The 27,500-nt window shown below is 58.8% G+C and overlaps 3 protein-coding genes across 5 annotated transcripts; 1 reads left to right on the top strand and 2 right to left on the bottom strand.

The window, feature by feature from the left end:
- The first annotated feature begins 1,061 nt into the window (after positions 1-1,061).
- PRAP1 (proline rich acidic protein 1) lies at positions 1,062-7,406 on the top strand. 2 transcript variants are annotated; one of them, XM_009215679.4, is made up of 5 exons: positions 1,062-1,141; positions 4,378-4,444; positions 6,093-6,133; positions 6,718-6,848; positions 6,955-7,406. In XM_009215679.4, the coding sequence occupies exons 1-5, from the start codon at positions 1,134-1,136 to the stop codon at positions 7,158-7,160; spliced, it is 453 nt and encodes a 150-aa protein (XP_009213943.2). In that variant the 5' UTR covers positions 1,062-1,133; the 3' UTR covers positions 7,161-7,406. The 2 variants fall into 2 exon arrangements, with proteins under 2 accessions (XP_009213943.2, XP_009213942.2); XM_009215678.4 differs by having other exon boundaries at positions 6,715-6,848.
- A 2,529-nt stretch (positions 7,407-9,935) lies between these two features.
- Positions 9,936-12,780, bottom strand: FUOM (fucose mutarotase). 2 transcript variants are annotated; one of them, XM_009215680.3, is made up of 6 exons: positions 12,673-12,780; positions 11,979-12,047; positions 11,743-11,813; positions 11,438-11,536; positions 10,540-10,613; positions 9,936-10,310 (listed from the first exon to the last, which is right to left on the bottom strand). In XM_009215680.3, the coding sequence occupies exons 1-6, from the start codon at positions 12,755-12,757 to the stop codon at positions 10,175-10,177; spliced, it is 534 nt and encodes a 177-aa protein (XP_009213944.1). In that variant the 5' UTR covers positions 12,758-12,780; the 3' UTR covers positions 9,936-10,174. The 2 variants fall into 2 exon arrangements, with proteins under 2 accessions (XP_009213944.1, XP_003904494.1); XM_003904445.4 differs by having other exon boundaries at positions 9,936-10,241.
- A 4,777-nt stretch (positions 12,781-17,557) lies between these two features.
- On the bottom strand, positions 17,558-25,533 carry ECHS1 (enoyl-CoA hydratase, short chain 1; the record flags this gene model as incomplete). Its single annotated transcript, XM_031651936.1, has 7 exons — positions 17,558-18,041; positions 19,227-19,294; positions 20,550-20,669; positions 21,260-21,364; positions 23,527-23,626; positions 24,644-24,771; positions 25,305-25,533. Coding segments are annotated over 7 exons (816 nt in total), but the record flags the coding sequence as incomplete, so codon positions are not given.
- Positions 25,534-27,500: the final 1,967 nt, after the last annotated feature.

Genomic DNA, 27,500 nt, shown 5'->3' with positions numbered 1-27,500 from the left:
TACAAAAATTAGCTGGACATGGTGGTGCGTGTCTGTAATCCCAGCTACTCGGGAGGCTGAGGCAGGAGAATCACTTGAACCCGGGAGGCGGAGGTTGCAGTGAGCTGAGATTGCGCCACCGCACTCCAGCCTGGGCAACGGAGTGAGACTCTGTCTCAAAAAAAATAAAAACATAAAAAAGGCAATCAGGGCACTGGGCCCCGTGGAGCGGCAGACCTCAGCCACACAGCATGTAAGACTCCTCAGGCTGGTGTGGCCAGAAAGGAAGGACTGGTGGGAGCACCTGGCAGGGGTGGGGAAGGTGGTGGGGTTGGGGCTGAGGGTTCCGGGATGGTGGAGCTGAGCTGGTACAGTGCTGCCGCAGGTGGTGGGCAGGGGCGGGTGTGACAGGCAGGTGGGGTGGGGCTGGATGGGGGATTTGTCACGCCCACCTGAGAAAGGAAGCATTTCAGCCGAGGTGGGGACAGCCGCCCACAACACCCCTCCAAGGGGACAGCCGCCCACGACACCCCTCCAAGGGGACAGCCGCCCACGACACCCCTCCATGGGGACAGCCGCCCACGACACCCCTCCATGGGGACAGCTGCCTGCGACACCCCTCCAAGTTGCCTTGGCTGTGAGCTCAGTTCAGCCTTCATGACAAGCAGGTTTTTGTTGTTGTTGTTGTTGTTTTGTTTTGCTTTTTTACGGAGTTTCGCTCTTTGCTGCCCAGGCTGGACTGCAGTGGCGCCATCTTGGCTCACTGCAACCTCCACCTCCCAGGTTCAAGCGATTCTCCTGCCTCAGCCTCCCAAAGTGCTGGGATTACAGGCCTGAGCCACTGCGCCCGGCCACCAAGCAGGTTTTTAAAGGCAAACTTCTTCCTCAGTCAGGTGTGGCAGGCCCTGAGGGGGCAGCTGGGTGTCCCCACTCAGATCCAGGCCCGAGTGGGCTGGGCGGCTGCAGAGCCAGTCACTTGGGCTGCGCAGGATGGGATCCCTGACTCTGACCTCTGTCCTGACACGCCCCAAGCGGCAGCAATAAAGCCCCAAGCAGCCTGGGCCTGGGCAGGAGGAGCTGGGCCGGGTGCCAGATACTGGGATCAGCCACTGCAGCTCCCTGAGCACTCTCTCCACAGAGACGGGGACCCAGACATGAGGAGGTAATGCCCACCATCCCTGAGCCCCGATCCCCACCCCACCCAAACCTGGAGGCCTGGCCCTTAGCCAGAGGGGGCCCGGCCGCGCTGCGCTCAGGGACCTGGTTCAGGGGAGTATGCAGGTGGGAGGGAGAAGGAGGGGCCTTCTGAGGGTCTGGGGTCTGCCACCAGGCTCCACCTCCTCTGGGGCTCCAAACGCATGAGACAGTGCCTTGCTCCTTGGTTCCCCTGGCCTGGTGGAGAATCACCCAGAACAAGGAAGGGGGTGGTGCCAGGCTGAAACCAGCAGGCCTATGACTGCCCAACAGGAAGGGGGCTGGGGCCAGGGCGTGGCTGTGATTTGGAGCTCAGGGAAACACCTGGGCTCCTGCTGGACCCTGGAATCAGAGGCTGCCTTCCTTCTGTGGGGGTGTCCCTCTTCCCCCTCCTTCTGTGGGGGTCCCTCCTCCTCTTCCTCCTCCTCTAAGCCAGGGCCCTCCCTGCCCCTCCTCTCCTGGTGTTTCTCCCTTGTAGAGAGGTGGCCTCTGGGTGGCGTGGGGACCCTTTGGTGCCCAGAGCCATTTGTCTGGAGAGGGGACCCTCAGAGTCCCACAGTCTGGCTGCTTGGCAGTCACCACCAACCATTGTTCTAGGGGCTACTGTGTCCTGAATTCTGGGCCCCCAGGCTGTGTGTCCGGGAGGTGGGCTCCAGGGGTGGCCACGGCAGCACGGCAGTGGGAGTGGGGTCCAATGCCCGGACAAGAGCCCCTGCCCAGCATCAGAACCAGCTGGGGGTCCTGAGGAGAAGCAGGGCTCCCGAACCAGACCAGGCCAGGCCCCGACCCCGGGGCTGTCTGGGGCATCCCCCCTGCCTTTTGACCTCCTCCCATTGTGGCTGAGTCACCCAGAGAAGGGGCAAAGGTCCCTGTGGAGCTGCAATCCAGGCCTGTAGGGCGTCCCAGACACTGACTCTTCTGCCTCCGCAGAAGTAGCTGGGATTACAGGCTTGTGCCACCACCCCAGCTAAGTGTTTTTTTTTTTTTTTTTTGAGACAGTCTCGCTCCGTCACCCAGGCTGGAGTGAGTGCAGTGGCTCGATCTTGGCTCACCGCGAGCCCGACTCCGGCCTGCCGACTGGCCTCAGCCTCCCTGGAAGTAGCTAGATTACAAAGCACTCGCCACCTGGCTAATTTTTTTTTTTTTTTTTTTGCATTTTGAGACAGGTTCTTCACCATGCTGGGCTTGCTGGTTCCAAATGCCTAACCTCAAGTGCTCTGTTGCCTCAGCCTCCCCAAGTGCTGGGATTACAGGCGTGGAGCCAATCACACCTCGGCAGTTTCATATTTTCAGTAGAGGAGAGGACGGAGTTTATTATGCTGGCTGTGCTGGTTTCAACCTCGACCTCAGGTGATCTGCCCACCTCAGCCTCCCAAAGTCTTGGGACAGGCGTGGAACCACCGTGCCCAGCCCCAGACACCCTTGACTGCAGCCATGCTGAGCCCCGTGCAGACCCAGAGCCTCACCCCACCCCCCAAGACCACCCCACTGAGAGACCGAAGCCTCCCTGTGACAGAAGCTCCTCACAAGAGGGGCCTGAAGAGACAAGACTGCACCACACCACACACGCCAGACACACGCTTAGGCACAGCCACACTTTACATCTGTGACATTATTCTAAACCTTTACATTACCCATTATTGACGCTTTCAGACATTATCGTATTACCAAACTTTCGGCAATACCACACACGCTTTATCGCGCATATGGCGCATTATTACGCCATTACTATCGTAGGTATTACCCGCATACACACACTCCGGTGACATTACCATTACCTCCTAACCTCTATATTACACCATTATTACCACGCACGGCATCAGCTTATCGGTGAAGCACACACCCACACACACACTCCAGAACCTCATCTTCTACACTACAATTACACGCTTACTCCACATCGCTAAGGTGACATACATACGTACGTGCATACATTAATAATTCATTATTAATTCCTAAACTCACTTATATCGACACTACATATGACGACACACACGTGCACGCACACACACACATGCACACAGCACACGCCCACCCCAAACCCTCATGCTCCACACCAGACACAACATACATATGCATCCAACAATAATAGATTGACGGGACACAAGATGCACACAGCACACATACACTCTAAACCCTCTAATGGCCCACACTAATAATTACCAACATAATGGATCCAATACACACACAAGCACACGCATGCACACATCCCTAAACCCCACCACTCCATTAATTAATGATACACATGCATCCATCACACACACACCACACACACTCCCCAACAATAGAAGATATACATGATATCTACTAGGCACATAATGACGCACACAGCAATAATAATAATACACCTGCCTCCACACACTCCACACACAACATACATGCATCCATCAATAATAATAACACACATAACATACACACAGCACATGGACTCCCAAACCCACACACTCCACACCATGCACAACATACACATCCACCACGCATCTCACACTCAAGCACACGGTGCACACACACCCAAACACACCACCCACAGCATACACGCCTACCCAATTGTGCACATAGTCCACACCCACAAAACACATGTGCACATACAACATATATGCACACCCCCCACCACATACACAAACACACACGTCCCGTGTCCAAACAGACCTGACACCCTGCCTGCCTGCCTAACAGTGCTGCCATGCACCCCTGAGCCCTCCAGCTGTGGCCCCGCAGCTCTGGGACACAGCGGGTGCCCGCCTGCGGCAGTGTGCAGCCTCAGGGCTCTGTGGGTGTGGGGCTGTGGGCCCCCGCTGTGCCATACCCTCCCATACCCCAATCTGTGTGCAAGTGTGTTCACGTGTCCCCACGTGGAGGGCGGCAGAAAGGCGCGGCAGAACCTCTGGAGTTTCCGAGCCAACCACCAGTGCCTGCCACAGTGGGGTCCGCCCAGACTGTGGGGAGCAGGGTCTGGGGCTGGGGCTGTGGGCTCTGGCCTGAGCGGGGCTGGAGGCAGGTGGGCCTGGGGCTTCTCCCCGCTCTGTGCCTGTGTGTTGGCCCATGTGAGCAGAGTCCAGTAAAACCACTTGCCCTCCCAAGGAAGAACCCAGCCCAGGCCTCCCAGCTGCCCATTGGGTGCTGCCTGGAGTTCAGGGGAGGCGGGACTGATGGCCAGTCTCGGCCCTTCCCCTACCCCACACTTTCCTCTCTGGCCCCCCTCAGGGTCCTCATGGTCACCAGCCTGGTGGCTGTGCTGCTGTGGGAGGCAGGTGCGGCCTCAGCACCCAAGGTAGGTGTGAGCCCCTCCCATCTGGCCACCAACTCCAGTTGTCACCTTCTGCCCCCACAGCAGGGGATGTGGACAAAGGTCCCCTCTTCCGTCTTCAAACCCCAGGCTGGCCTAGGAGAGAGGCGCGGGTGCGCTCATGACTCTTGATGCCTGGGCACCTGAGGACGAGGAGGGGGCAGGCTTCCCTTCACTGGGGTCAGATGGACAGGCCTCAGGACACCCAGGAGGTCCCAGGTGGAGGAGGTTGGGCCAGATGAACCCACGTGATCTCAGGTGGAGGAGGGCCTGGATGATACCCCTTGATGCTCACCTGGGCCCTGAAGGCCAGAGGTGACTCCATGTGCCGGCAGCTCAGCTGTGCTGTCTGTGCTGACAGTGGTGTCCTTGGCTGGGACTATGCCTGGGGTTGTGCCCTGTTCCCTGGCCCATGTCAAGACCACTCAGTCTTGCACACCTGGCATGGATCAGGAGGAAGGAGGTCCACGCCTTCCTTGACTGGAGACGCAGGAACATGGGCACAGCCTCCCACGGTGCTGGTCCTCCCCTGGGGTTACTGGCCCTCTCTGGGGTCACTGGTCCTCCCCGGGGTCACTGGTTCTCCCCTGGGGTCACTGGTCCTCCCCGGGCCTACTGTTCCCTCCCTGTCACTTCGGTCCTCCCCCGGGTCACTGCCCTCCTGCCCACTGGTCCCTCCCCAGCCTGTTCCTCCCTCAGGGTCACTGGTCCTCCCAGCTGAGATCACTGGCCCTCCCTGCTGGTCCTCCCCGCTGAGATCACTTCGGTCCTCCCCGGGGTCACTGGTCCTCCGCTGAGATCACTGGTCCTCCCCGGGGTCACTGGTCCTCCGCTGAGATCACTGGTCCTCCCCGGGGTCACTGGTCCTCCGCTGAGATCACTGGTCCTCCCCTCGGGCCACCAACCCTGCGGCCACTTGTCCCCGGGTCACTGGCCCCTCCGCTGAGATCACCGTCCTCCCCGGTCACTGGTCCTCCGCTGGAGATCGCCTGGTCCCTCCCCGGGCCTACTGGTCTCCTGCTGAGATCACTCGGTCCCTCCCGGGGTCACTGGTCCTCTAGGGGTCACTTCAGTCCTCCCCACTGTCCTCTGCTTGCATCACCGATCCTCCCCCAGGGCCACTGGCCCTCCCCGCCTGATCCCTCCCCAGGGTCACTGGTCCTCCACTGGGTCACCTGCTTTGCTCTCCTGTTTGTCCTTTGCCCCACTGAGGGTGGCTTTTAGCTTGAGAACTGACAACTTAAGCGTTAGCTAGTTTGAGCAGCTAGACCGCCTTCTAGCAATCTGCCAGGAGTGGCATGCAGCCCAACCAGGCCACCTCAGCCCAGCCAGTGCGCTGACAGCTGGGTTGGGGAGTGCTAGGTCGGGGATATCGTGCCAGGTTACATCCCAGTCCCAGCCGCCTCTGAGTCCCAGGCCATGGTCATTCTGTACCACAGGCTAGCAGCTCTTACTCCCAAGCCAAATCCCGTCACCCGAGAGTGGTACACCCACTAGAGACGCTCGGGCTGTGCCGAGCTGGCCCTGTCCCCACCCCTGCAGCCCCAGGTGGGCCTCGGAGCAGCCTCTCCCTAGGTGTCCTCCATCCGTGTGGACTGTGGCTGAGCCCACACCTGTGACTCTCCCTATCAAGGTCCACGTCAAACACCGGCCCTCAGAGCAGGAGGCAGAGAAGTAAGTCCCCCCAGCCCCACCTGCCCATCCGCACCCCTGCCATTCCCTGAAGCTACGGCCGGAACTTCTGGGCCCGTCCTGAACCTGGAGTGCACGAGACGGATGCAGAGGGGAACCCTGTCCAGCAGCTTTCGGAAGGAGGCGGCACTCCAGCCTCATGGGGATCTGTCAACAGCCCCCGTGCAGGGAGAAAAGAGTACAGCCAGAGGGCTTGGGGCTCCCGGGCGTCCCCCAGCTCAGCTTCCCCACGGCCTCCAGGGCAGGTTGTACTCCACGGCCGGTGGCTGCAGCCAGGGTGGCTCAGTCTTGGCTCCTGAGGTTTCCCCACATCCACGTTTGGGACGCTGCTCAACCAAGGCTCTGACCACTGCCCCCGACCCAGTGGCCCAGGGACGTGGTGTGGAAGCCTGGCCGGGAGCACTGTGGGGGCCACTCATCACTGCGGCTCTTGAGAGAGGGTCTTGTCCTGGGGCTGCTGGTGGTGGGGGCTGGAGTGGCTGCCCCGGGATGGTGGGCACCCTCCTGCGGGGGTTTCTGTCCCCCTCCCCCACCTGCGTGTGGACAAGACCGAACTGTGCCAGCAGGGCCTGGGGCGCCCGTGTGGTGGAGCCTCCAGAGAAGGACGACCAGCTGGTGGGGCTGCTCCCTGTCCCGAAGCCGAAGCTCTTGACCGCTGAGAAGTCACCAGATCAGGGCAGGGGCCCCGTCCTTCCAGGTGGGCACGAGGCCACAGCAGCAAAGCCTGCTCGTGGGGCTGGCTTGGACAGACCAAGGGTCTCGGGAGAGAAACTGAGGCTATCCCTTCATCTGCTTGTCCCTAGGCATTAAGGCCTCGGTGGAGACCGAGGACATCCTGGGCCATGTCCTAAGCCCCCAGCAGGGTCCTGAGCCCGACCATGACAGCCTGCACCACCCTCCACCCGAGGAGGACCAGGGCGAGGAGGGGCCCCGGTTGTGGGTGATGCCAAATCGCCAGGTGCTCCGGGGACCGGAGGAAGACCAAGACCACATCTACCACCCCCAGTAGGGCTCCAGGGGCCACCACTGCTCCTCCCTGTCCCACGGCCCAGGCTGTTGGGACTGGAACCCTTCCTATCCTCCCCCTGCCAGAGGTAGGCAAATAAACCCCAGCAGGCCGGGCGAGGTGGCTCACGCCTGTAATCCCAGCACTTTTGGAGGCTGAGGCGGGCGGATCACCTGAAATCAGGAGCTCCAGACCAGCCTGGGTAACATGGTGAAATCCTGTCTCTACTAAAAATACAAAAATTAGCCGCGTATGGTGCCAGGCGCCTGTAATCCCAGCTACTTGGGAGGCTGAGTCAGGAGAATCGCTTGAATCTGGGAGGTGGAGGTTGCACTGAGCTGAGATCGCGCCATTGCACTCCAGGCTGGGCAACAGAGCAAGACTTCGTCTCAAAAAAATAAATAATAAATAATAAACCCCTGCAAACAGGCAGGAGGCCACACGCCCTGGAAGACCGGTGACCAGGGCCCAGCCTGCTCTGCCCAGGAGAATTAAGGGCTGCACAAGGCCCAGGTGACCCCTAGCTCCCAGAACATTGCACTACCCCCAGGCCCCCTCCTTGTATACCGGGATGCTGAGGGGTGTGGCAGCAGTTAGGGGCTGGGACCAGAGGGCACCCGTGGGACCAGTCTCAGCCGGGAAAGAGCTCACCCTGGGCTCCCCACAGCAGGGGCCTGAGACAGGGCCAGGGGAGGAGGGAGGCCGAGTGCCTGGGGCTCAGGGCCCAGCTGGACGGACGGGCATGTGCTCAGGTGGAAAGTGCACAGGTCTCAGGTGAGGGGGGCAGACCCAGGCCCAGGACGTGGTTTTTCTGCCCTCCTGACGTTCTGTGCAGTTCCCACTCTGGGTGCCCATCCTGCCCTGCCTGGCCCAGCAGGCCCAATGCTGCAGTGCAGGTCCAGGCTGCTGCAGTCACTCACACGCCACGTGTCCTGGGCACGTGCAAATATGGGTGGGGTTCCTGCGTGGCGATCTCATCCCTATGGTGAGAGAGAAGCACCCGGTGCCAAGCCTGGGGCTGAGCCACACACATTTGCCAGCTCCAGCAGCTAAGACACAACAGAGCAAGGGAGAGAGGCCACCCAAACCTCCATCCTGCCATGCTCAGCCCTTGTGCGGCCACTCAGGGGGCCGAGGGTTTGCCCAGGTGCGGAAGAGCTCCCTGCACCGCCGGCAAGTCCCCTGCTCTCCCAGGACACAAACAGCTGAGAGTAACTGCCCAAGGGTGCCCCATGGTGTCCCACAGTGTAAGAGCTGTTACCCTGGCTTACGGATGAGCTGGAGAGGCCAGTGACCTTTGAGGTTCTGTCCTGAAAGGGCCAGAGCTGGGCTCCCCGTCTCCCTCTTGGCAGCTTCCCCTGTCATCCTGATAAGAACATGGGGTGGGAGGGCATTGAGGGATCAACACGCTCAGGGCGGAGGTCTGGGCAGCTCCTTCCCCGCTCCCGGGGCCCCAGGCAGGGAGAAGACCCTAGATCTCCGGGGTCGCAGGAGGGTCTGGCTCTAGACAGCCCAAGCTGGTGTTTGTGGCTTTTTTTTTTTTTTTAAAGCTATCTTGACTTTATTTTGTTTTGCCCATTACTTTGTTTTTTCTCATGATTTCATTAGTTTGCTCATATATGGTTTCATTTACATAAAATGCTAGAGAGGGCACCCTAGCCCCAGAGGCCCATCTGCGGGGCTGAAACGGGATGGGCGAGGGTGTGTGCAATCAGCTCGCACACTTCTGATGTCAGACCACAACGTGGCCATGGGGTCTGGAGACGGGCAGTGACTGGCCAGGCAAGCGCAAGGCCCATGGGGCCAAGGCTGACCGCTAGTGAGCACGGAGAAGGCCTTGGCTGCCATCTGGGGGCAGCAGGCGGACAGGTCCCCAGAGCCTACAGCGAAGCCCAGACAGGATCCCTTCCCCAGACTTGGAGCCAGATCTCAGCTGGGGGGGGCTTGCCTGCACTCCCAAGGTTCTCCTGTGGTCCAGAGTGTGGGTCTGGGACCCTGGGACTTGCCCCCTAGAATCCCGGGGACACCAGCCCCTGGCCCTGGGGGAGCCCCTGTCATCCCCGCTCCTGCCCTTGGTCCCTTAAACTCCAGCCCTGCCCCATCTTCCTCCTGTACCTGTGTCACTGAGGCAAGTTCTGGGGAGCAGGGGGAGGGTCCTGGGGAGAGGCCCAGGGTCTGGAAAGTAGCGGGTGGTTATTCTTCCCCATCCTTGGAGACCAGTCCAAGCATCCCATAGGGAAGCCTCCCAGGCGCCCCCTTTCAGGAGCCCCCTGCATCCCACCTCTGCCCGGCACTGGGCTCCAAATGACCTCGTGTCCTTCACCTCCCCTGCCTGCCAGGGCAAGTGAGGCTTCCAGCAGGCAGCCACCTACTGCCACAAGCACAGGGCATGGCCCACACCCAGGCCTCTCCAGCCGGCACCTCCCTCAACAGAGCTCCCACAGTTCCTCCAGAAGTGTCCAGGCCAGCCCCTGCCACCTGCCCTCCTGCTGGGCGGAAAGAATGGACCTGGGTGAAGAATCCCCTTAGTGTCCGCAGTCCAGAGGCTGTGGCAGAAGCCTTCACCCCTCTCAAGGCCTCCAGGGCAGCCACTGCCCCCACTCCAGCCCTTGGTGTCCCCAGGGCCCAGGCACCCACCCAGCCCCCAGGGCCCCAGGCACCCACCCAGACCCCAGGGCCCCAGGCCTGATTTCCCACTCAAGGTTTTGTCAAGGGTACATGGGGGGCCCTCTCTGGAGCCAGCAGCGTCCCTTGAGCTCAGCACCAAACAAGCCTGAGTGACAACAGAATTAAAACCTTTAGACTGAACGTTTACCAGCGACTACGTTTTTTCATCATTTTCACAAATCAGGGACATTTGTACCAATTTGCAGGGCCCACCCCATGACTGCCGGCCCCCTAGAGCCCTGGCCAGGGCCCAGGTCTGGGGCTGCTGCTGGGAGGCCTGTTGTGAGTGGTGGTACCGGAGCTCAGGGTGCCCCCAATTCCTCTTCCGGCCCAGGTGGTCTTCACCAGGCCTACAGCAGGGGGCTGAGGGCAAGCACCCCCTTCTTGAGGATGAGGTTTCCGTAGAGGGCTGTCTCCCTGCAGAGGAGCCAAGCCCAGCACTGAGCTGGGCTGCAGGGCCAGGGTGCTGAGACCTTTCTCCAGCCTCTGGGGGACGGAGCAGACCCCGTCCACCTTCACCCACTTGATGCTCAGGCAAATGGGGGCCCTGCCCCCCAAATTCCTCCCTGGTCTCTCCACTCTGTGGGACATCTAGCCTCAGCCAGGCAGAAGCTGAGAAGAGGGTAGGGGCAGCTCCTGAGGCCCCGGTGGGGATGGGGGCAGCTCCTGAGGGCCCGGTGGGGATGGGGACAGGTCTGAGTCAGCTGGAACTCACCCCGTTGCCACAACAGCAAAAGCCTTCTTAGCCCGCTCATAAAACTCAAACCTCTCTAACTTTGCCAGGGCTCTCTGGAAGACAAAATGGCAGGGTTGGAGGAAACCCTGTCCAGAAACCCTCATGGGCCAGCCCTGGACTCCCCAGGGCCCCAAGTAGGGAGGGCACCAGGAAATGGGGCCTCTCAGTTCCATTTCTTGGGCTCTCCCTCTGCAGGGGCCCCAGGGTCACTCAGCCTCTGGCTCCCGAGGCCTAGGACGGGGGCCCCAGGACATTGTGGATGAGGAACCTGCCATGCTTGGTTTCTGCCTGGCCTGGGACCACCCAGCCAGCTCAGCAGACTGTCAAGCCCCTGCCAGCTGTCCTAGGGGGTCCCCTGCCCAGGACGAGAGACTCTGGCCTCCCCTTATGGAGGCCCTGCCCGAGACCTGCCAGTGGGTTGCCCGGGAGAATGGGCCTGTCTCCTTGCAGGGCAAGGTGAGGAGGGGGCTAGGCCTCTGACCAACCATAGCCAGGATGGGGCGAGAGACCTGGGACCAGGGGGTACTCCCCCAGGGGAGACTGAGGAGGTGGAGGCCAGGCATCCTGCGTCCTCCAGGCTTCACTCACAGGCTATGGTGGGTGAGGACCCCTCCCACCTCGCCCCGGCAGGTCAGGATCCTGGGCGGAGTTGGGGGGCAGGTGGAAAGCTCGGGGGCAGAGGAAGAGGGCCCACACTGCCCATGTGCACCTCTTCCACCTGGCTGGTGAGGGAGCGCCCAGTGGTCCGGGGTTCTCAGGGTGATGGGTGGGAGACCGCTTGAGGACAGAGCTTGGGACCCTGTCTTTGGCTCCCACTGAGCCTCCAGGAGACAGGGGGTCCCTGGCCCTTTCCCCACAATTGGGGCTGCAGGCTCACCGTGCAGCCGGCCCTGTGTAGAATGGACTCGTACTCCGTCCACACCGGGGTCTGCAGGCCCCTTTCCTTGTCGCTGGGCACCAGCTCCATGACTGCAGCCTAGAGGGAGGGGTCAGCTCTGGGGCCCTGGGTGCTGCCAGCCTTCCTGGTCAGGTGACCATTCAGGACTCCCCTGGTGAGGATCAGGGCCCCTTGGGGACACATGGCTTCTCCCCCCCACTCCAAGGCAGGTGGGCCCTATGAAGCCCGCAAAAGGGGAAACCGAGGCGCGGAGCAGCAGGGTGCAGGGGCGACTCAACCCTCACCGGACTCTCCACATAGGTGTCCAGGGGGAGCAGCTTCAGCAGGGCCTCCAGGAGCGGCGGGATGCCCAGGCCTGGAGGGCAGAGGGGGCGGCACTCAGTCTCCAGCCCGCCTGCCCGCCTGCACCCTCCACACTGCAAGCATGGACTTGGGGCCACCACAGGCCACAGAGGAGCCTCAGAGCCAGGAGCACTGCTCACCCGCCCGCCCTGCCCTGGGGGACCTGGGGCTCGCTCACCGTCTGCACGGATCTCCAGGGGCCCACACTGGCAGATGGAGGAGGCCGGGAAGTTCAAGTCCGCAAGAACTAAACAGCCGGGAGGACAGCGCGTGGTCAGCACCTATCCCTGCCCTCGGGGTCGGCGCCGCCCATCCTCCCACCCAGTCACGGCGGCAGATCGTGGCCACAGGGGGTCTCAGGTCAGCCGGTTGGGCGCCCCCACCGCCGGCCGCAGTCAGTCTGCAGGGCTGGAAGCCAGGCGGGGAGGCGGGGAGGTGGGGAGGGCAAGGTCCCCGCCGGGGAGGCGGAGAGGCGTCAACAGCTGCCCGCCAGGCTGTCGGGTGCTGCCCAGGCCAGGGGGCCGACCCGGACCCCGCCGCCTCCCCAGGGGCCAGAGGACGCGCAGCCGCCCGCGATGCCCGGACCAGGCCCCCGGCCACCCAGCCCCTGCCCCGGGACCCCAGGCCCCAGGAGAAGAAAAAGCGCCGAACCCTCGGGCCGTCTGGGGAGGGACTCGGGGAGAAGCTCCGGCCGGCCCCGCCCAGAGCCCCACGAGGTCGCGGTTCCCTAAAGAACGCGGGGGAAGCCAGGGAGGCCCGAGCGACGCCCCCACCCCAGGACCCGGCCCTTCTCGGCTCGGGGGTCCCCGCGCAAGCCTCGCCCGCCTGCCTGCCCCGGCGTGGTCCCCGCGGCCCCGGCCCGCTGCGCTCACCGATCTCGTCCCCGTGCCCCATGCGCGCCAGCGCGTAGAGCAGCTCGGGGGACAGCAGCGCGGGGACACCCTTCAGCGCCACCATGGCCTGGCGGACGGGGCGGGGCGGGGCCTGGGGCGGGGCGGGGTTTACGGGCCGGGGCGGGGCTTTACACGGAGGGCGGGGTTTGTGGGGAGGACGGAGCTTTTGGGTCCCGGGCTTGGGGCTCGGGGCTTGGGGATCCGCTGGGGCTGGGGTTCGGGGCTGGGGTCCACTTACGGCTCTTGGAAGGGCGGGGAGCCCCGGGAACGGGGGACACTCGGGCTGAGTCGGAGCGTGGGGGCAACACCCACCCAACCCACGGGCGCCTCGCCAGGTCCGAGATTTGGGCGCCCGCGCGCTGTGGCCGGGGCTCCCCAGTGTCCCTACCCGAGCTTCCCACCTCGAGCTCCCTCAGGCAGAAGGGGTTCAACTGCCGCCCTCTGCGGCCTCCCCTCATGAGGGTCTCTGCCCTCTGACCACATCGTGCTGCCCTTAGGCCTGGCAGAATGGCCGGAGCGCACCGGGTCCCTGGAGTCACCAGGGCAGGCAGCTGGACCCAGGCCTTCAGCCCACGCTCCCGAGGGGCGGGAGCACGGGACACGGGAGCCAGGACATTAGACCCCCTGGAGGGGGTCCAGGAGGGCAGCCAGGCCCAGCTTCCAGGCTCAGCCGCGAGTGCCAGGACACCTAAGGGTCCTCCGTCATCCCCCGGTGTCAGCGGCCTGCAACCCCCTTCCCAGCATGGCGGCGTCCTGACCTTTGGCTGGGCTCAGGCTGGCCGGGCCCTCCCTCCACGAAGCCATCTTCTTCCACCTGATTCCCAGCTGGACGCTAGCTGTGGGGCCAGCTCTGTGGCCCTGGCTCTCAGCCCTGAGGTGACACAAATGCTCCGAGACCTGGTGGCTCCTAAAAAGTTCTGAAAATCAATCTGTATGTGAAAAATGACAAAGCCGCCTCAGAAAACCCAGAGGAAACAGACGTCTCCATGTTGAACTGCTTCGCCCTAGGAGCCTGTCCCCACGGGAAGTGGCCTGGGCTGCGTCAGAAAAGCCTGGTGGGGCCACCCAGGCTGGCACCCAGCAGCACCTGAACAGCTGGCCCTGGGCTGGCCGCTCGGGCAGAGAGAAGACTGGGGCTACCCAGGGCCTGCCGATGAGGGCGGCTTTGCACCGAGGCCACCAGGGTTCGGAGCTGTCCCTGGGCAGTTTCTACTCCAACCTATAAGTGGAGAGTCACCATTTACCCAAATATACAAGGGCAAGCCGATTTTAGAGAGATGGGCAAGAAAGTTTTCAGCTTCAAAACCAAATCAGGCCGGGCACGGTGACTCAACACCTGTAATCCCAGCACTTTGGGAGGCTGAGGTGGGTGGATCACCTGAGGTCAGGGGTTGGAGACCAGCCTGGCCAATATGGTGAAACCCCATCTCTTCAAAATATACAAAAATTATCCGGGCGTGGTGACCGGCGCCTGTAATCCCAGCTACTTGGGAGGCTGAGGCACGAGAATTGCTTGAACCCGGAGGGTGGAGGGTGCAGTGAGCTGAGATCACTCCTCTGCTCTCCAGCCCGGGTGTCAGAGAGAGACTCTGTCTCAAAAAAACCCAAAACAAACAAACAAAAAACACCTAATCAAACCCCAAACAATATTGGGGCCAGAGGTCAACTAGCTCAGGAGTGGAAGCCTCACTCTGCGTCTGGGGTTCCCCTGCGTGGGACAGTGGCACCCCTGCTCCAGGCTCCCTGGGGCCAGCATGAAGACGAGGTCCATTCCCGCGCCTACGAGTTGGGCTCCTGTCCCTGCCAAACTCTGGAACCAGATAACTAAGACGCAGACCTCTGAGACGCGGCTTCCAGCCAAGCGTGGCTGACACAGGTGTGAACACGAGGCTGTAACCGGCCCTCCAAATCTCTGGGGTTCCATTGCTTGAAATCAAATTATGGAGGCTGCCCCCAGTGCACATGAAAAATTAAACGGAGTGGATTTTCCCAATGTTCAGGCTTCCTCCCTTGGATACTTGAACATTTGGTGCCTATCTATCCCTGCGTGTTTACTCCAGGCTCCAGGGCCAGTGGTTCATGACCTGCACGAACCTCCATGTGCTCCACTCCAGTAAGTGAGCAGGTTCCAGGTTCCCTACCCCGAGGGAAGAGCCTGTTCTGCCCCGTTGGACCTGAATCAAACTCCTTTTGTACCTATTTCAGTATTTGTCAAACAGTCCCAGATCCCAAGGCTTATCTGAAAAGAACATCTGCCTGTTTGAAGGTAAACTGCATGAGAACTCCCACCTGCCCTGGCAGAGGCGAGATAAACCTGCTCCACCCTAAAGCCAGCTCTGAACTAGTGGACTCCAATCATGGCACACAGGAGGACAGACGGGGTGGGTGGAAGTGCAGAGCCAATGCTTGCAAGGCGAGCGGTCGCAGAGCACGCGTGTGCCCATTTTGCGTATAAATGTAATCGGACACACGGGCGTGGCACCTGCCGCATTCAGGGAGCCAGAGCTCAGCAAAGGTCTCTGTACTTCTTGATGCAGGTGAATCTGTCCTTGGTATTCAGCCCAAGAACTCAGGGGTGGGAGCTCACACACTCTGCCCACCCAGCCCAAGGCCATGATCACAATCTAGGCCACTACCCACACCAAGCTGCGGGGCCAAGTGGAGGAGACACCTGTGAACGCTCTCTAGAGTCCGCACTGAGCTAGGGGGCAGGTGGGCTTCCCTGGGGGAAATATCTAGAACCATGGGCACGATGACACGTCCACAGTATGAAACATCAGGGCCACTAAAAAGCATGTTATAGGATCGTCATTCAGTGAAAAAAATCAAATGGTGAAACATGCCACAACAGGCACAAACCTTCTGGACGGTATGTGCCTTAGCTTGGGCTGCTGTGATGCAGTGGCATGGTCTGGGTGGCTGATAAACACTGACTTTCCACAGTTCTGGAGGCCACGGCTCCAGGCAGGTTGTGGGTGATGAGGCCCATGGTTCACAGGCAGCACCTTCCCACAGAGCACTCACATGGCGGGAGGGGCAAAAGAGTGCCCTCGGGGCTCTCCTAAGGGCAATAACCCCACTGGAAGACCACCGCCCTCTCATAAGGCACTAATTCCACTGGAGAGGCTCTGCCCCCTCATAGGGCACTAATTTCACTGGAGGAGCTCCACCCCCTCATAGGGCACTAATCCCACTCGAGGAGCTCCACCCCCTCATAGAACACTAATCCCACTGGAGGGGCTCTGCCCCCTCATAGACCACTAATTTCACTCGAGGAGCTCCGCCCCCTCATATGGTACTAATCCCACTCGAGGCGCTCCGCCCCCTCATAAGGCACTAATCCTGCTCAAGGAGCTCTGCCCCCTCATATGGCACTAATCCCGCTCGAGGAGCTCCGCCTCCCCATAGGGCACTAATCCCACTGGAGGAGCTCCGCCTCCTCATAGGGCACTAATCCCACTGGAGGAGCTCCATCCCCTCATGGGGCACTCATCCCACTCGAGGAGCTCCGCCCCCTCACAGGGCACTCATCCCACTGGAGGAGCTCTGCCTCCTCATAGAGCACTAATCCCACTGGAGGAGCTCCGCCTCCTCATAGGGCACTAATCCCACTGGAGGAGCTCCATCCCCTCATGGGGCACTAATCCCACTGGAGGAGCTCTGCCCTCATGACTAGTCACTGCCCAAAGTCCTCCCTCCTAAAGCACAGTAGGGGTTAGGATTTCAACCCAGGGATCTGGCGTGGGGCTGAAACGAGCCTGACCCAAAGGGACAAATGGAGGTCCCTCCATAGAGACAGGAAGTAGAAGCATGGGTGCCAGGAGCTGGAGGGAAGCAGAAAAGGGGTTATTTTTTTTTTTTTTTTTGAGACGGAGTCTTGCTCTGTCGCCCAGGCTGGAGTGCAGTGGCCGGATCTCAGCTCACTGCAAGCTCCGCCTCCCGGGTTCACGCCATTCTCCGGCCTCAGCCTCCCGAGTAGCTGGGACTACAGGCGCCCGCCACCTCGCCCGGCTAGTTTTTTGTATTTCTTAATAGAGACGGGGTTTCACCGTGTTAGCCAGGATGGTCTTGATCTCCTGACCTCGTGATCTGCCCGTCTCGGCCTCCCAAAGTGTTGGGATTACAGGCTTGAGCCACCGCGCCCGGCCGGGGTTATTGTTTAATGGGGAAAGGGGTTATTGTTTAATGGGGACAGTTTGCGTTTGGGAAAATGAAAGCTTTCTTGGATAGACAGTAATGGTTGCACAAGGAGAATGTACTTAATGCTGCTGAAATGTGGACTTAAAATGGTTCAGACCAGCCTGGGCAACACAGGGAGACCCCATCTCTACAAAAGATAGATTTTAAAAGTTAGCTGGGTGTGGTAGTGCAGGCCTGTGGCCCCAGCTACTTGGGAGCAGGGAGGATCACTTGAGCCCAGGAGATTCAGGATGCAGTGAGCTGTGATTGACCACGGCACTCTAGCCTCGTCTCTAAAAAACAATGGTTAAGATGGTCAAGTTTACGTCGTGTGTTACCACAACAGCGAAGAAAGCAGTGAAACTGAACAGAGAGCTCCTTATGACAGAAGTACAAAGGAAACAAGGTGGGCTCTCGTGAGGAAAGGGCTCTACGTAAGTGGGCATGGAAGAAAACCACAGTCCATGCCTGTGCACGTGTGCAGGGATGTGTGTGTGCGCACAGAAGTCTCTAGGAAGCCACGGGCCCAGCTGTTCACAGTGGATACCCAGGAAGTATGATGTGGGGCGACTTACTATACAAACCTTTTTTCTTTGAATGTTGTTCCTTACAGTGAAAAAACAAAAAAGTTAAAAAAAAAAAACCAAAAAACTAACATGACAGAATACTCATTCCAGACATGACCTACGAGGCGTGGTGTCACCTGAATCGCTGTCACTTTAATCAACAGAGCATCTGTGTGAAGGCAGCAGTGTTTCCCTCAGAGCAGCCCCACTCTCCAGCGGCAGGGACACAAGGACCCGCAGGCCCTGCTTTCCGCCCAAGCACAGCATGCCCAGAGGGACCAGCAGGGGCTCCTCAGCAGAATCTTAACATTGAGAAGAAGGTGCTCCAATCAGGATGTGAACACGGACCCTCACAGGCTGGGTGAAGAAGGCAGTCATGCCGTGAGAACTCGGGCCGTGACCACACAGCAGTCAGAGAGAAACTGCGCACCACGGATGCTGCTCTCGAAAAGAGGATGATTTACTTGCTTCTAAAACTGACAGCAGGCTGCACTTGCCCTCTCTAAGCAAAGGTGTGAGGGAGGGGTCGGCTGGGTCTCACTGGTCTTTGAAGTTGGCCTTTCTCTTTTCCACAAACGCAGTCATCCCTTCTTTCCGGTCATCCTGGTAGGAAAAGGGGCAGAAACAGAGCTGGACGTGCAGTCTCCTCACAGAGCCTGATGCCACTGTCCGCCCGTGTCTCCCTGGTCCTGCCTCACTCCTCATGCTCACAGGGGCCCAGGGGGCCAGGCAGGGGACTCAGCGGCAGGGACACCCGCCCAAGCAGAGCTGGACCTGGGCACGGGGATTTTCACTGCCTCTCTCTACCAGTTTAGGTGATGGTCATTCAGGAGCTTGTGTATGTCAAACAAGCTCACATCTAAAGAGCCTCAGATGCACCTGTATGGGTCACTCACCAAGTCATCAAGTGGACGATGGGTGACCTGTATCAGGGGCTACCCTGTGTTGGAGCAGGACATGAGAACTCAATTCTGCATCTGCTTTTCTCAAGTTGTGTGCAAGCGTCCCCAGGCGCGCATGCATTTGTACCCCTTCCTCAAGTGCCCAAACCACTTTTAATTTTACCGAACAATTAAAATGAGGCGCCCGGCCTCATTTTTTAAAAAAGTCTTTTTTTTGAGACGGGGTCTTGCTTTGTTGACCAGTTGGACTCGAACAACCCGCCTCAGCCTCCCAGGAAGCTGGGACTATGGATGCATGACACCCAGCTGAAACCGCATTTTAAATAAAGTAGCCAGGCCGGGCATGGTGGCTCACGCCTGTAATCCCAGCACTTTGGGAGGCCGAGGCGGGCGGATCACGAGGTCAGGAGATCGAGACTATACCGACTAAGTCGGTGAAACCCCGTCTCTACTAAAAATACAAAAAATTAGCCGGGCGTGGTGGCGAGCTCCTGTAGTCCCAGCTACTCGAGGCTGAGGCGGGAGGCGGAGCTTGCAGTGAGCTGAGACCCAGCCACTGCACTCTAGCCTGGGGGACAGAGTGAGACTCCCTGTCAAAAAAAAAAAAAAAAAAAAAAGGAGCTGCTGCTTGAGGGTGCAATTCCTAGACCTCATATAACAGGAAAGACAAGAAAAGCGCCTGTAAGATTTCATACTTTTGAACTTCCACATGTTCTACTTTTTTTCTAACATCAAGACCCACTGATAGAACAAATCTGATCCCGCTAAAGGTGAGGCTGGCAGTCCAGAAAGAAACGACACTTAATGATAAGATGTAAAAGGAAATTCCCAGCAACTTGTGTGACTGAAATGTGCTAGATTCTCCAGTTGCACGCTGTTTACTCACGGTGGCAAAGGTTGAGTAGAAGAGTTTCTTCTCTAACTTCCTTCCTTCTGTTAATGTCATTTCAAAAGCTGAAAAACAAAGTCCTAGAGTTATGAACAGAGCTATTCCATGCAGAACTTCTCCTCCCTCCTCACCGACCCACGCACAACTGTGCTTCCGACGTGGCCCGGCCCTGCGCAGGCTTCCACGGCGCTGCCCTTCTCAAAGGCACTGCCCCAGCGGAGACCTGGCAAAACCAACAGCTCTCCTATGGCCCCACGCGTCACACTCGGGTGGCCCAGGGCCCCAAGGAAGGGACAGGAACTGGATGAAAGGTGAGATGGCAAACTGCGCCCTTGAGGAGAGGCTGTGAGGCAGCAACAGGGCTGCAAACAGAGAAAAGTAAACAAGGATGAAAACCAGGAAGGACAGCACGGGAGCCAGAGCTGGGCGTGGCTGGCACCAAGAACGCCTTTGGCTCTGCTCATTCCAGGCCCTTCTTTGCACGAGGCCAAGCAGGGCAGACCTGGATGCACAGATGGAGGCAGGCGCGGTGGTTCCGGGGCTGCAGCCAGCATCCTCTCCGAGAGGAGCCCGACCTCGCCAAACACCTTGGGCAACAGCAGCCTCCCTTTTTTTCAAAATGCTCTCCTCACTGTATCCTGCCTCAAGCCAACGGCAAGCCCGGCGGACGGCCACACCCTCGAGGTAAACACACTCAGAGAGGTTAGGGGACCTGCCTGGGGCTACCCACACCTGTCCGGACTCAGCCAGCTAACCACCATCTCATTCTCATGCCGAGAATAAATTGTGACAATAGAACTTGAGCATTTCTGAGGAGGGGGAAGATCAGATCCACTTCCCTGGCAGAGGGAGACTAAAAGGGATCCAGGCCAAGAATGAACAGCGTGGCGTTGGCCTGCAAGCCTGTGTAGCCACCTGCCAGGCGCAGACGCGGCCGCCAACCCCAGGTCCCGGGAGGTGAACCGAGCCTCCCCGTGGGCGAGACCATTTTACTTTTGGGACCTCGGCTCCCTTCTCAGCCTTTCCCTGCCATGGTCAGCTCTGTACTGCCCTCACCTCCCAGGCCTGGCTCAGTTCTTGGGCCCTGGTACAAGGGGAGCTGGGAATATCTCAGCAGAGTTCCTGAGGGCGTGACCAGAAACCACAACTCTAGAGACAGCAGAACTGAGACACTGAGAACCATTTCTGCCCAGGAGGGCTTAAGGCATCTCCATTCGTGCCTGCCGCTCAGGAAGGCTCCTGACAGTCAGAGACGCCTCAGGGATACTCCTGACAGCCCCGGAGACCTCTCTACCTTGTCTTCCTGGCAGGATCCCCTACCTGCATTCACTGATTCTTTGGCCATGGCTACTATAATTTTAGAATTGCTGGCAATTTTTTCTGCACACTGGATGGCTTCTTCCACCAGTGTCTCAACAGGAAAAATCTTGCTTACGAGACCTGAAACACAAGAACGTCGGTGAGTGAGTGCAGACAGAGCGCTTGTCTATTCCTTTTCGAGGGAGTGGCCGCTGGGGAGCAGCGTGCTGGAGCATCCCAGCCTCTGAGCATTAGCAAGGGTGGCTCCACACGGTAAGTGCCGCACGTGCCCCTTCCTGAGTGCTGAGTGCTGAGCGCTCTTGGCACCGCAGTCCCTGTGCTCTCAGACACGCAGGCCAGGCTGTCCATAGCTCTGACGGCAGAGGCAGCCAGACCTGGGGACCATGATCCCCAACAGGGCAGTGGGAGGACTGGCCAGTGAGGGCCCGGAGACGCCCGTTGCTTACACCGGACTTTGGGGACGTAATTGCTGGGCTGTTCTTCCGCACCAGATACTTACGCGTGGCTCCACTTCTGTGCGTACAGTACTTCAAAACGTAAAAACAAAAGGCAGTCAGTCTTCTCCCAGGTCCTCAGGACCCAAAAACTCATGCAACCACCGTGGAGACACCTGGATGCTGCCCCAGGTTTCTGTGGGGCTCCCACGAGGGGGACACCTGGATGCCGCCCCGGGTTTCCATGTGGCTTCCGTGGGCAGCCCCAACCCATACCTGCTTGCTTGGCGTCCTGGGCTGAGATCCGGTCACCGGTGAGGACCATCTCCATTGCCAGCGACTTCCCAACAGCACGCGTGAGTCTCTGGGTGCCACCCGCACCTGTGGGGAGGGGCTGGTCATGGCTGGCACCGCAGTGAGTGAACCCAAGAGGACATCGCAGCTGCGCAGCCAGCAAGTTCCAAGGGGCTTAAGATAGGCCCCGAGACAAGGTCCAGGGGTCAGAGGCCGAGCAGCACAGGAGCCCGGCAACATCAGGGGCAGCAGCCCCTTTTCAAGCTCAGGTCCCACATCTGGTGCTCCCCTGTGGGCAAAGGATTACCCAGGTGCCGAGGGAAGAGACTGAAGGCACAAACTGTTTCAGTGTAATAAAGAAAATAGAACAAGAATAGTCATAATACAAATTAGATATAGAGATGATCATGGACAACTATCAATCATTATTATAAACATTAATCATTAGCTTTTATATTACTCTTTGTTCCGTTACTATACAACCTAGGAATAACCAGTGGGCATAGGGTCAGGTGCTGAAGGGACACTGTGAGAAGTGACGAAGAAGACAAGAGGTGAGCCTTCTGTCACGCCCGCATAAGGGCCGCTTGAGGACTCCTTGGTCAAGCAGTAACGCCAGTGTCTGGGAAGGCACCCGTTACTTAGCAGACCGCGAAAGGGAGTCTCCTTTCCTTGGAGGAGTCGGGGAACACTCTGCTCCACCAGCTTCTTGTGGAAGGCTGGATATTATCCAGGCCTGCCCGCAGTCATCTGGCAGCCTAAACCCCTCCCTGTGGTGCTGTGCTTCAACGGTCACGCTCCTTGTCCACTTTCATGTTCCTCCCGTACTCCTGGTTCCTCTTTGAAGTTCGTAGAGGACAGCGGTAGAAGACATAGTGAAAGTCTTAAAGTCTTTGATCTTTCTTATAAGTGCAGAGAAGAAAACGCTGACGTATGCTGCCTTCCCTCTCTACTTCGGCTACCTAAGAGGGAAGGGCCCTGTGTCCTGTGATCACGTGACTTGCTTCACCTTGTCAATCACTTAGAAGATCCACCCTCCTTACCCTGCCTCCTTGTTCTTGTATGCACTAAATATCAGCGTGCCCAGCCACTCAGGGCCACTACCGGTCTCCACGTCTTGGTGGTAGTGGTCCCCCGGGCCCAGCTGTTTTCTCTTTATCTCTTTGTCTTGTGTCTTTATTTCTTACAATCTCTTGTTTCCGCACACGGGGAGAACACCCGCTAAGCCCGGCAGGGTTGGACCCCACACTCCCCCAACACCCTGACATTGGATCAAGGTGTGTGGCTCCGTGGGGCCCTCCCCAGCCTCTGTGGTCAACATCTTAGAAGCTTATAGGCCTCCCTGACCCCAGGCACTGGTCCCTTAGAGCAGCAGCTCTTCTAGGGATCAGAACCTGAAAAAACGCACCAAGCTCGAAGCTCAAGGACTCAGAATCTGCCTGGTCAAACTCAGAGGGCAGCGAAGAGCGCCCTGAGTGCAGCTGCTCCCCTCAGTGCCCACCCTTCTACCAGGCCCACCCTCAGGGTCTCAGCTCCCTCCTGGCTGCTCAGCCTGTGCCCACCCTTCTACCAGGCCCGCCCTCAGGGTCTCAGCTCCCTCCTGGCTGCTCGGCCTGTGCCCACCCTTCTACCAGGCCCACCCTCAGGGTCTCAGCTCCCTCCTGGCTGCCCGCCTGTGCCACCCTTCTACCAGGCCCTCAGGGTCTCTCAGCCCCTCCTGGCTGCTCGGCCTGTGCCCACCCTTCTACCAGGCCCACCAGGAAGACCCTGGGGGTAGAGGGTGTTGCTCTTTGCCAAGAGCCCAGGCCCTTCCCACGGGCATGGTGGGGGGTCTGACTCCCCGCTCTGAACTCAGGCCACGTGACCTCCAGGCCAGTGAGATGGCAGTGGGCAGAGCTCCCAGTGCCACCCAGGGTCACCATGTTCTCTCTCCTCTCTGACACACCTAGCAAGAACTGCCATGGTTAGAAGCCAGTGTTACCCACGACCTGCCTCTCCCAACACCATCAGATGTGCGACCCGGGCACAGTCACAGGAGCCAGACACGGTCCCGGGACTCTGAGGCCGCGCCAAGCTCTGTCACAACCACTCCAGCCTCTGTGGCTGTCCACAGACAGACCACTGACCAGACATGGGGCTGTCCATCCAGGGCCTCTGGTCAGATACGAGCTGTGGGCCCTGAGACACAGGTCAATTTTGAGGAATTACCTAAGGCATCTATGCCTATCAGAGACAGTGTTACCCTTTACCTGGGATGGTTCCTAGTAAGATCTCTGGCTGTGCAAACTGGGCCTTCTCGCCGGCATAGATGATATCACACATCATGGCAAGCTCACAGCCCCCGCCAAACTGTAAAACATTCAGCATCAGGAGAGTCTCACGAGGGGAACCCAGTCAGAAATCACTCTGCTTGCTTATTCAAATTTTCCATTGAAAAGAAACAGTGTCAGGCGTATGACAAAGACTAACATAGTGGCACCAAACTAGATAATCGTTGTGATAAGTTAACTACAGATGGCTGATGCTGTTTACCAGCGGCCGGCAAACATTCCGTAAACGGCCATGAAGGTCTTACAGGCTCTGCTGTGACGACTCAGCTCCGCTGCTGGGTGCTGGGCGCGGGGCTCACGCCTGTAATCCCAGCACAGTGGGAGGCCAAGGCGGGCGGATCACAAGGTCAGGAGATTGAGGCCATCCTGGCTAACACGGTGAAACCCCGTCTCCACTAAAAGTACAAAAAATTAACCGGGTGACGTGGCGGCCCCTGTAGTCCCAGCTATTCGGGAGGCTGAGGCAGGAGAACAGCGGGAACCCAGGAGGCGGAGCTTGCAGCGAGCCGAGATCGCACCACCACACTCCAGCCCGGGCGACAGAGCGAGACTCCGTCTCAAAAAAAACAACTCTGTTGCTGTGGCCGAGACGCAGCCACAGAGACTGGGGGGTGTGGCTGTGCCGAGAAAACTCCACCCGCAGACCCCTGGCTTCCACGGAAGGGAGCGTCATGAAATGATCACACTGCTTCCCTATAAGTCAAGATCAGCCTCAGCACTTCAAACAGTCCCAGGACAGTTTTCAAGGGCGGCAAAAGAAGCCAGTTTATAGACGTAGCCAAAGCCAGCACCTCTCTTCCACCGCCCTGGAAGAGAAGCTTGCTGGGGAGAAGCTGTCAGGTGAACAGCCATGAAAAAAACAGATGCCAGGAGGTGTCCTCTCTGCACGGTTCCTGGCTCTTTAGCACCATGAGGCAGGAAAGGAGGCTGCTGGCCTGGGAACTAAAGACCTCTTCAAAATAAAAATCTGTTACGCTGTGTATGCACAGCACAGTTCCTTCAGCCACAAGAGGAGACCCTCGGCAGCAATACTCACGGCATAGCCATTGACAGCAGCGATGACTGGCTTCTTGATCTGGGTGAGGTGGTCCCAGTGCTTCAAGAACTTGTTGGAGTAACAGTCCTGGAAACTCAGGTTCTGCATTTCCTTGATATCAGCTCCAGCTGGCAGGAGTGGAAAGGAGGTTCCAGTTACCAGGCAGCAGAGGGCCCACCCGTCCTGTATCCCCCAGACCAACAGGGAGCTTCGGAGCACACCAGACACGGGCACTGGGGTTGCTGGGCACGGGTGACACCAGGCCACGCGGACAGCTGTAGGAATGCTGTTATGCCAGCTATAACAGAGGTCATGAAGAGGGGTTCTGGGGCAGGTGGCAGGTGCGAGGGAGGCGCCCACAGAGGCGGGGCATATTCATCAGGGCGTAAGCCCTTGACAGGCTTTGTGTAAAGCCTGACTGCCAAGGACCTGAATCTCTTTGAAGAAGCTATTTTGCTGGGGGAGCACATGCGGTTCTGCAGCATACACAAAGCTGCTCATGCAAGCTGTTCCCATGCCCGTCTTCACTGGATATGTGAGGAAGTCCTCACGCGCGTGCCTCCGCCATCACAGGGGTACAAGTCAGTCTGGAGGCTTCTCCCAAGGCCACACGTGCCTCCCACATCTGCCCAGACACAAAGGCCTCCGCTGCTGCGCACACCTGCAAAGGCCTTATCCCCGCCGGTGAGGACAATGGCCCCCACAGCCGTGTCCTCCTCGAAGGTCTTCAGTGCCTGGTTGAGCTCCTCAATCAGGCCATCGCAAAGTGCATTGAGGGCCTTGGGGCGGTTCAGTTGGATCAACCCCACGGTGTTATTCTTCCCTCTTTTTTCTGCGATGATGTACTCAAAGTTAGCACCTAGAGCAAGAAGGCAAAAAGGGGTATCTATTCACACAGGTATCAAACTGGGGAGAGTGGGGGAAGGGATGTGGCCCCATCGGTGGATACAGTGTGACCCCAAGATGCCCTCTGAGGGCTCCCTGCCCAGTCCTCAGTGGCTCCAGGTGTAGCTCTCAGCCACAGCGATAGATGGGTAGCCTTGGTACCTTTCTCTCTGCTTTCACATGTGTTTGAACATGTCCTAAAGAAAATCCCCAGGCCGGGCGCGGTGGCTCACGCCTGTAATCCCAGCATTTTGGGAGGCTGAAGCGGGCGCATTACGAGGTCAGGAGATCGAGATCATCCTGGTTAACACGGTGAAACACTGTCTCTACTAAAAATACAAACAATTAGTCGGTTGTTGTGGTGGGCACCTGTAGTCCTAGCTACTCAGGAGGCTGAGGCAGGAGAATGGCGTGAACGTGGAGCTTGCAGCGAGCTGAGATCGTGCCACTGCACTCCAGCCTGAGCGACAGAGTGAGACTCTGTCTCAAAAAAAAAAAAAAAAAAAAAGAAAAATCCCCAGCACAGAATGCAGCCCACGGCTGCTCTCCTTCTCCTAATATGCCTTGGGCAGCTCTTTCCAGGACACCGCACTGGAGACAGCCCTGGACTCTGCTAAGGAACCAGGAAACGCCTTCTTTCAACACATGCCAACAGGTGAGGGGGTGTAAGCCTCAAACAGGATGGAGCGCCAGCTCCTTGCACTTGGTGCCTCCCCATTGCCAAGACCTCTGGCCAAATGGACACTGGGTGGGGGCTGTGAAAATCCTGGGTGTTCCTGCGGCATTAAGATCAGGCACAGGTCAGGTCTGGTGCAGCAGGCCAGCCCGAAAACAGGAGACGCAAGCACATCTCGAGTTGGCCTGCTGCACAGGACCCGTGCCTGCTGGGTGGACAGCAAGGTGGGAAGGGGACAAAGGACAATGGCATTCAGGGTGAGAAGGTGAACCTGAAAAGACAAAGGTAGCCTGCGTGTTGGATGCTTGGCTCTGTTAGTGGCAAAGCAGGGATCATAGTCCCTGTCCTGTGGGTTTCTTTTTTTTAGACCGAGTCTCACTCTATCGCCCAGGAGTGCAGTGGTGCAATCTCGGCTCCCTGCAACCTCCACCTCCAGGGTTCAGGGGGTTCAGGTGATTCTCCTGCCTCAGCCTCCCGAGTAGCTGGGACTACACACACCACCACACCCGGCTAATTGTTGTATTTTGGTAGATACGAGGTTGCATTATGTTGGCCAAGGTGATCTCGAATTCCTGACCTCAGGTGATCCACCTGCCTCAGCCTCCCAAAGTGCTGGGATTACAGGCATGAGCCACTGTACCCCACCTTATCCTGTGGGTTTCTAGGGGTAACTGGAAGATCACAGGTGAAGTGTCTGGCAGCTATGCAAGATCCAGGAAAGGGCTGCTATGAGGGTGCAGAAGCCGACGGCCAAGGAGAGCTTGGGGATGAAAACAACACAACTCAGCGGTCCACTGGAAACACAGGGTGAGGGAGGAGGAGGAAGCAAGAGTTCTTCCCCAGCCCAAGGCATGGCCCAAGATTCCTCAGATACTAGAGGGGGTGATGGCCACTGATGAGTGGGGCCCCGGGTGAGCCCCGAGGGAGGAAGAGGGCAGCTCCCTGTGGCTGGGGAGAAGGTGTCAGCTTTTTCCTTAGGACCGTCTGAGGGGCAGCCCTGGTCAGGAGGCACCCAGGACAAAATGTACCTGCATCTCCTGTTCTTGGGCTGGCCTGCTGCAGAGGACCTATGCCTGCTCTTAGAGCCAAGGGATCACCTGGGATTTTCACAACCCTCACCCTGCGCCCAGTTGGCCAGAGGTCTTGGCATTGGGGCAGTAAGAGCCAGCGGCCAGGCCTCCTGGGCCTCCCGCAGGACGCGGCCTGGTGAGAGTGGCCTCCTGCAGAGGTAGGCGTGGGCGGGGGAGGATGGGGTGTGGGCCAGGGTCAGGTGGATGGTGTTGGCTGGGTGGTGGG

The sequence above is a fragment of the Papio anubis genome, chromosome 11, assembly GCF_008728515.1.
Source record: "Papio anubis isolate 15944 chromosome 11, Panubis1.0, whole genome shotgun sequence".
NCBI lineage: Eukaryota > Metazoa > Chordata > Mammalia > Primates > Cercopithecidae > Papio > Papio anubis.
The sequence above is the reverse complement of the archived record's forward strand: the minus strand, read 5'-3'. Positions and strand labels throughout refer to the sequence as shown.

Bases quoted from the DNA above. Each gene is read 5' to 3' on its own strand.
- PRAP1 (XM_009215678.4), top strand. The intron at 6,134-6,714 runs GTAAGTCCCCCC...GAACTGTGCCAG, and splicing joins TCAGAGCAGGAGGCAGAGAA to CAGGGCCTGGGGCGCCCGTG. The intron at 6,849-6,954 runs GTGGGCACGAGG...GCTTGTCCCTAG, and splicing joins CAGGGGCCCCGTCCTTCCAG to GCATTAAGGCCTCGGTGGAG.
- FUOM (XM_009215680.3), bottom strand. From the start codon at position 12,757: ATGGTGGCGCTGAAGGGTGTCCCCGCGCTGCTGTCCCCCGAGCTGCTC. The intron at 12,048-12,672 runs GTGAGCGCAGCG...CCGGCTGTTTAG, and splicing joins GGGGCACGGGGACGAGATCG to TTCTTGCGGACTTGAACTTC. The intron at 10,311-10,539 runs GTGAGTTCCAGC...TCCGTCCCCCAG, and splicing joins TTTGCTGTTGTGGCAACGGG to AGGCTGGAGAAAGGTCTCAG.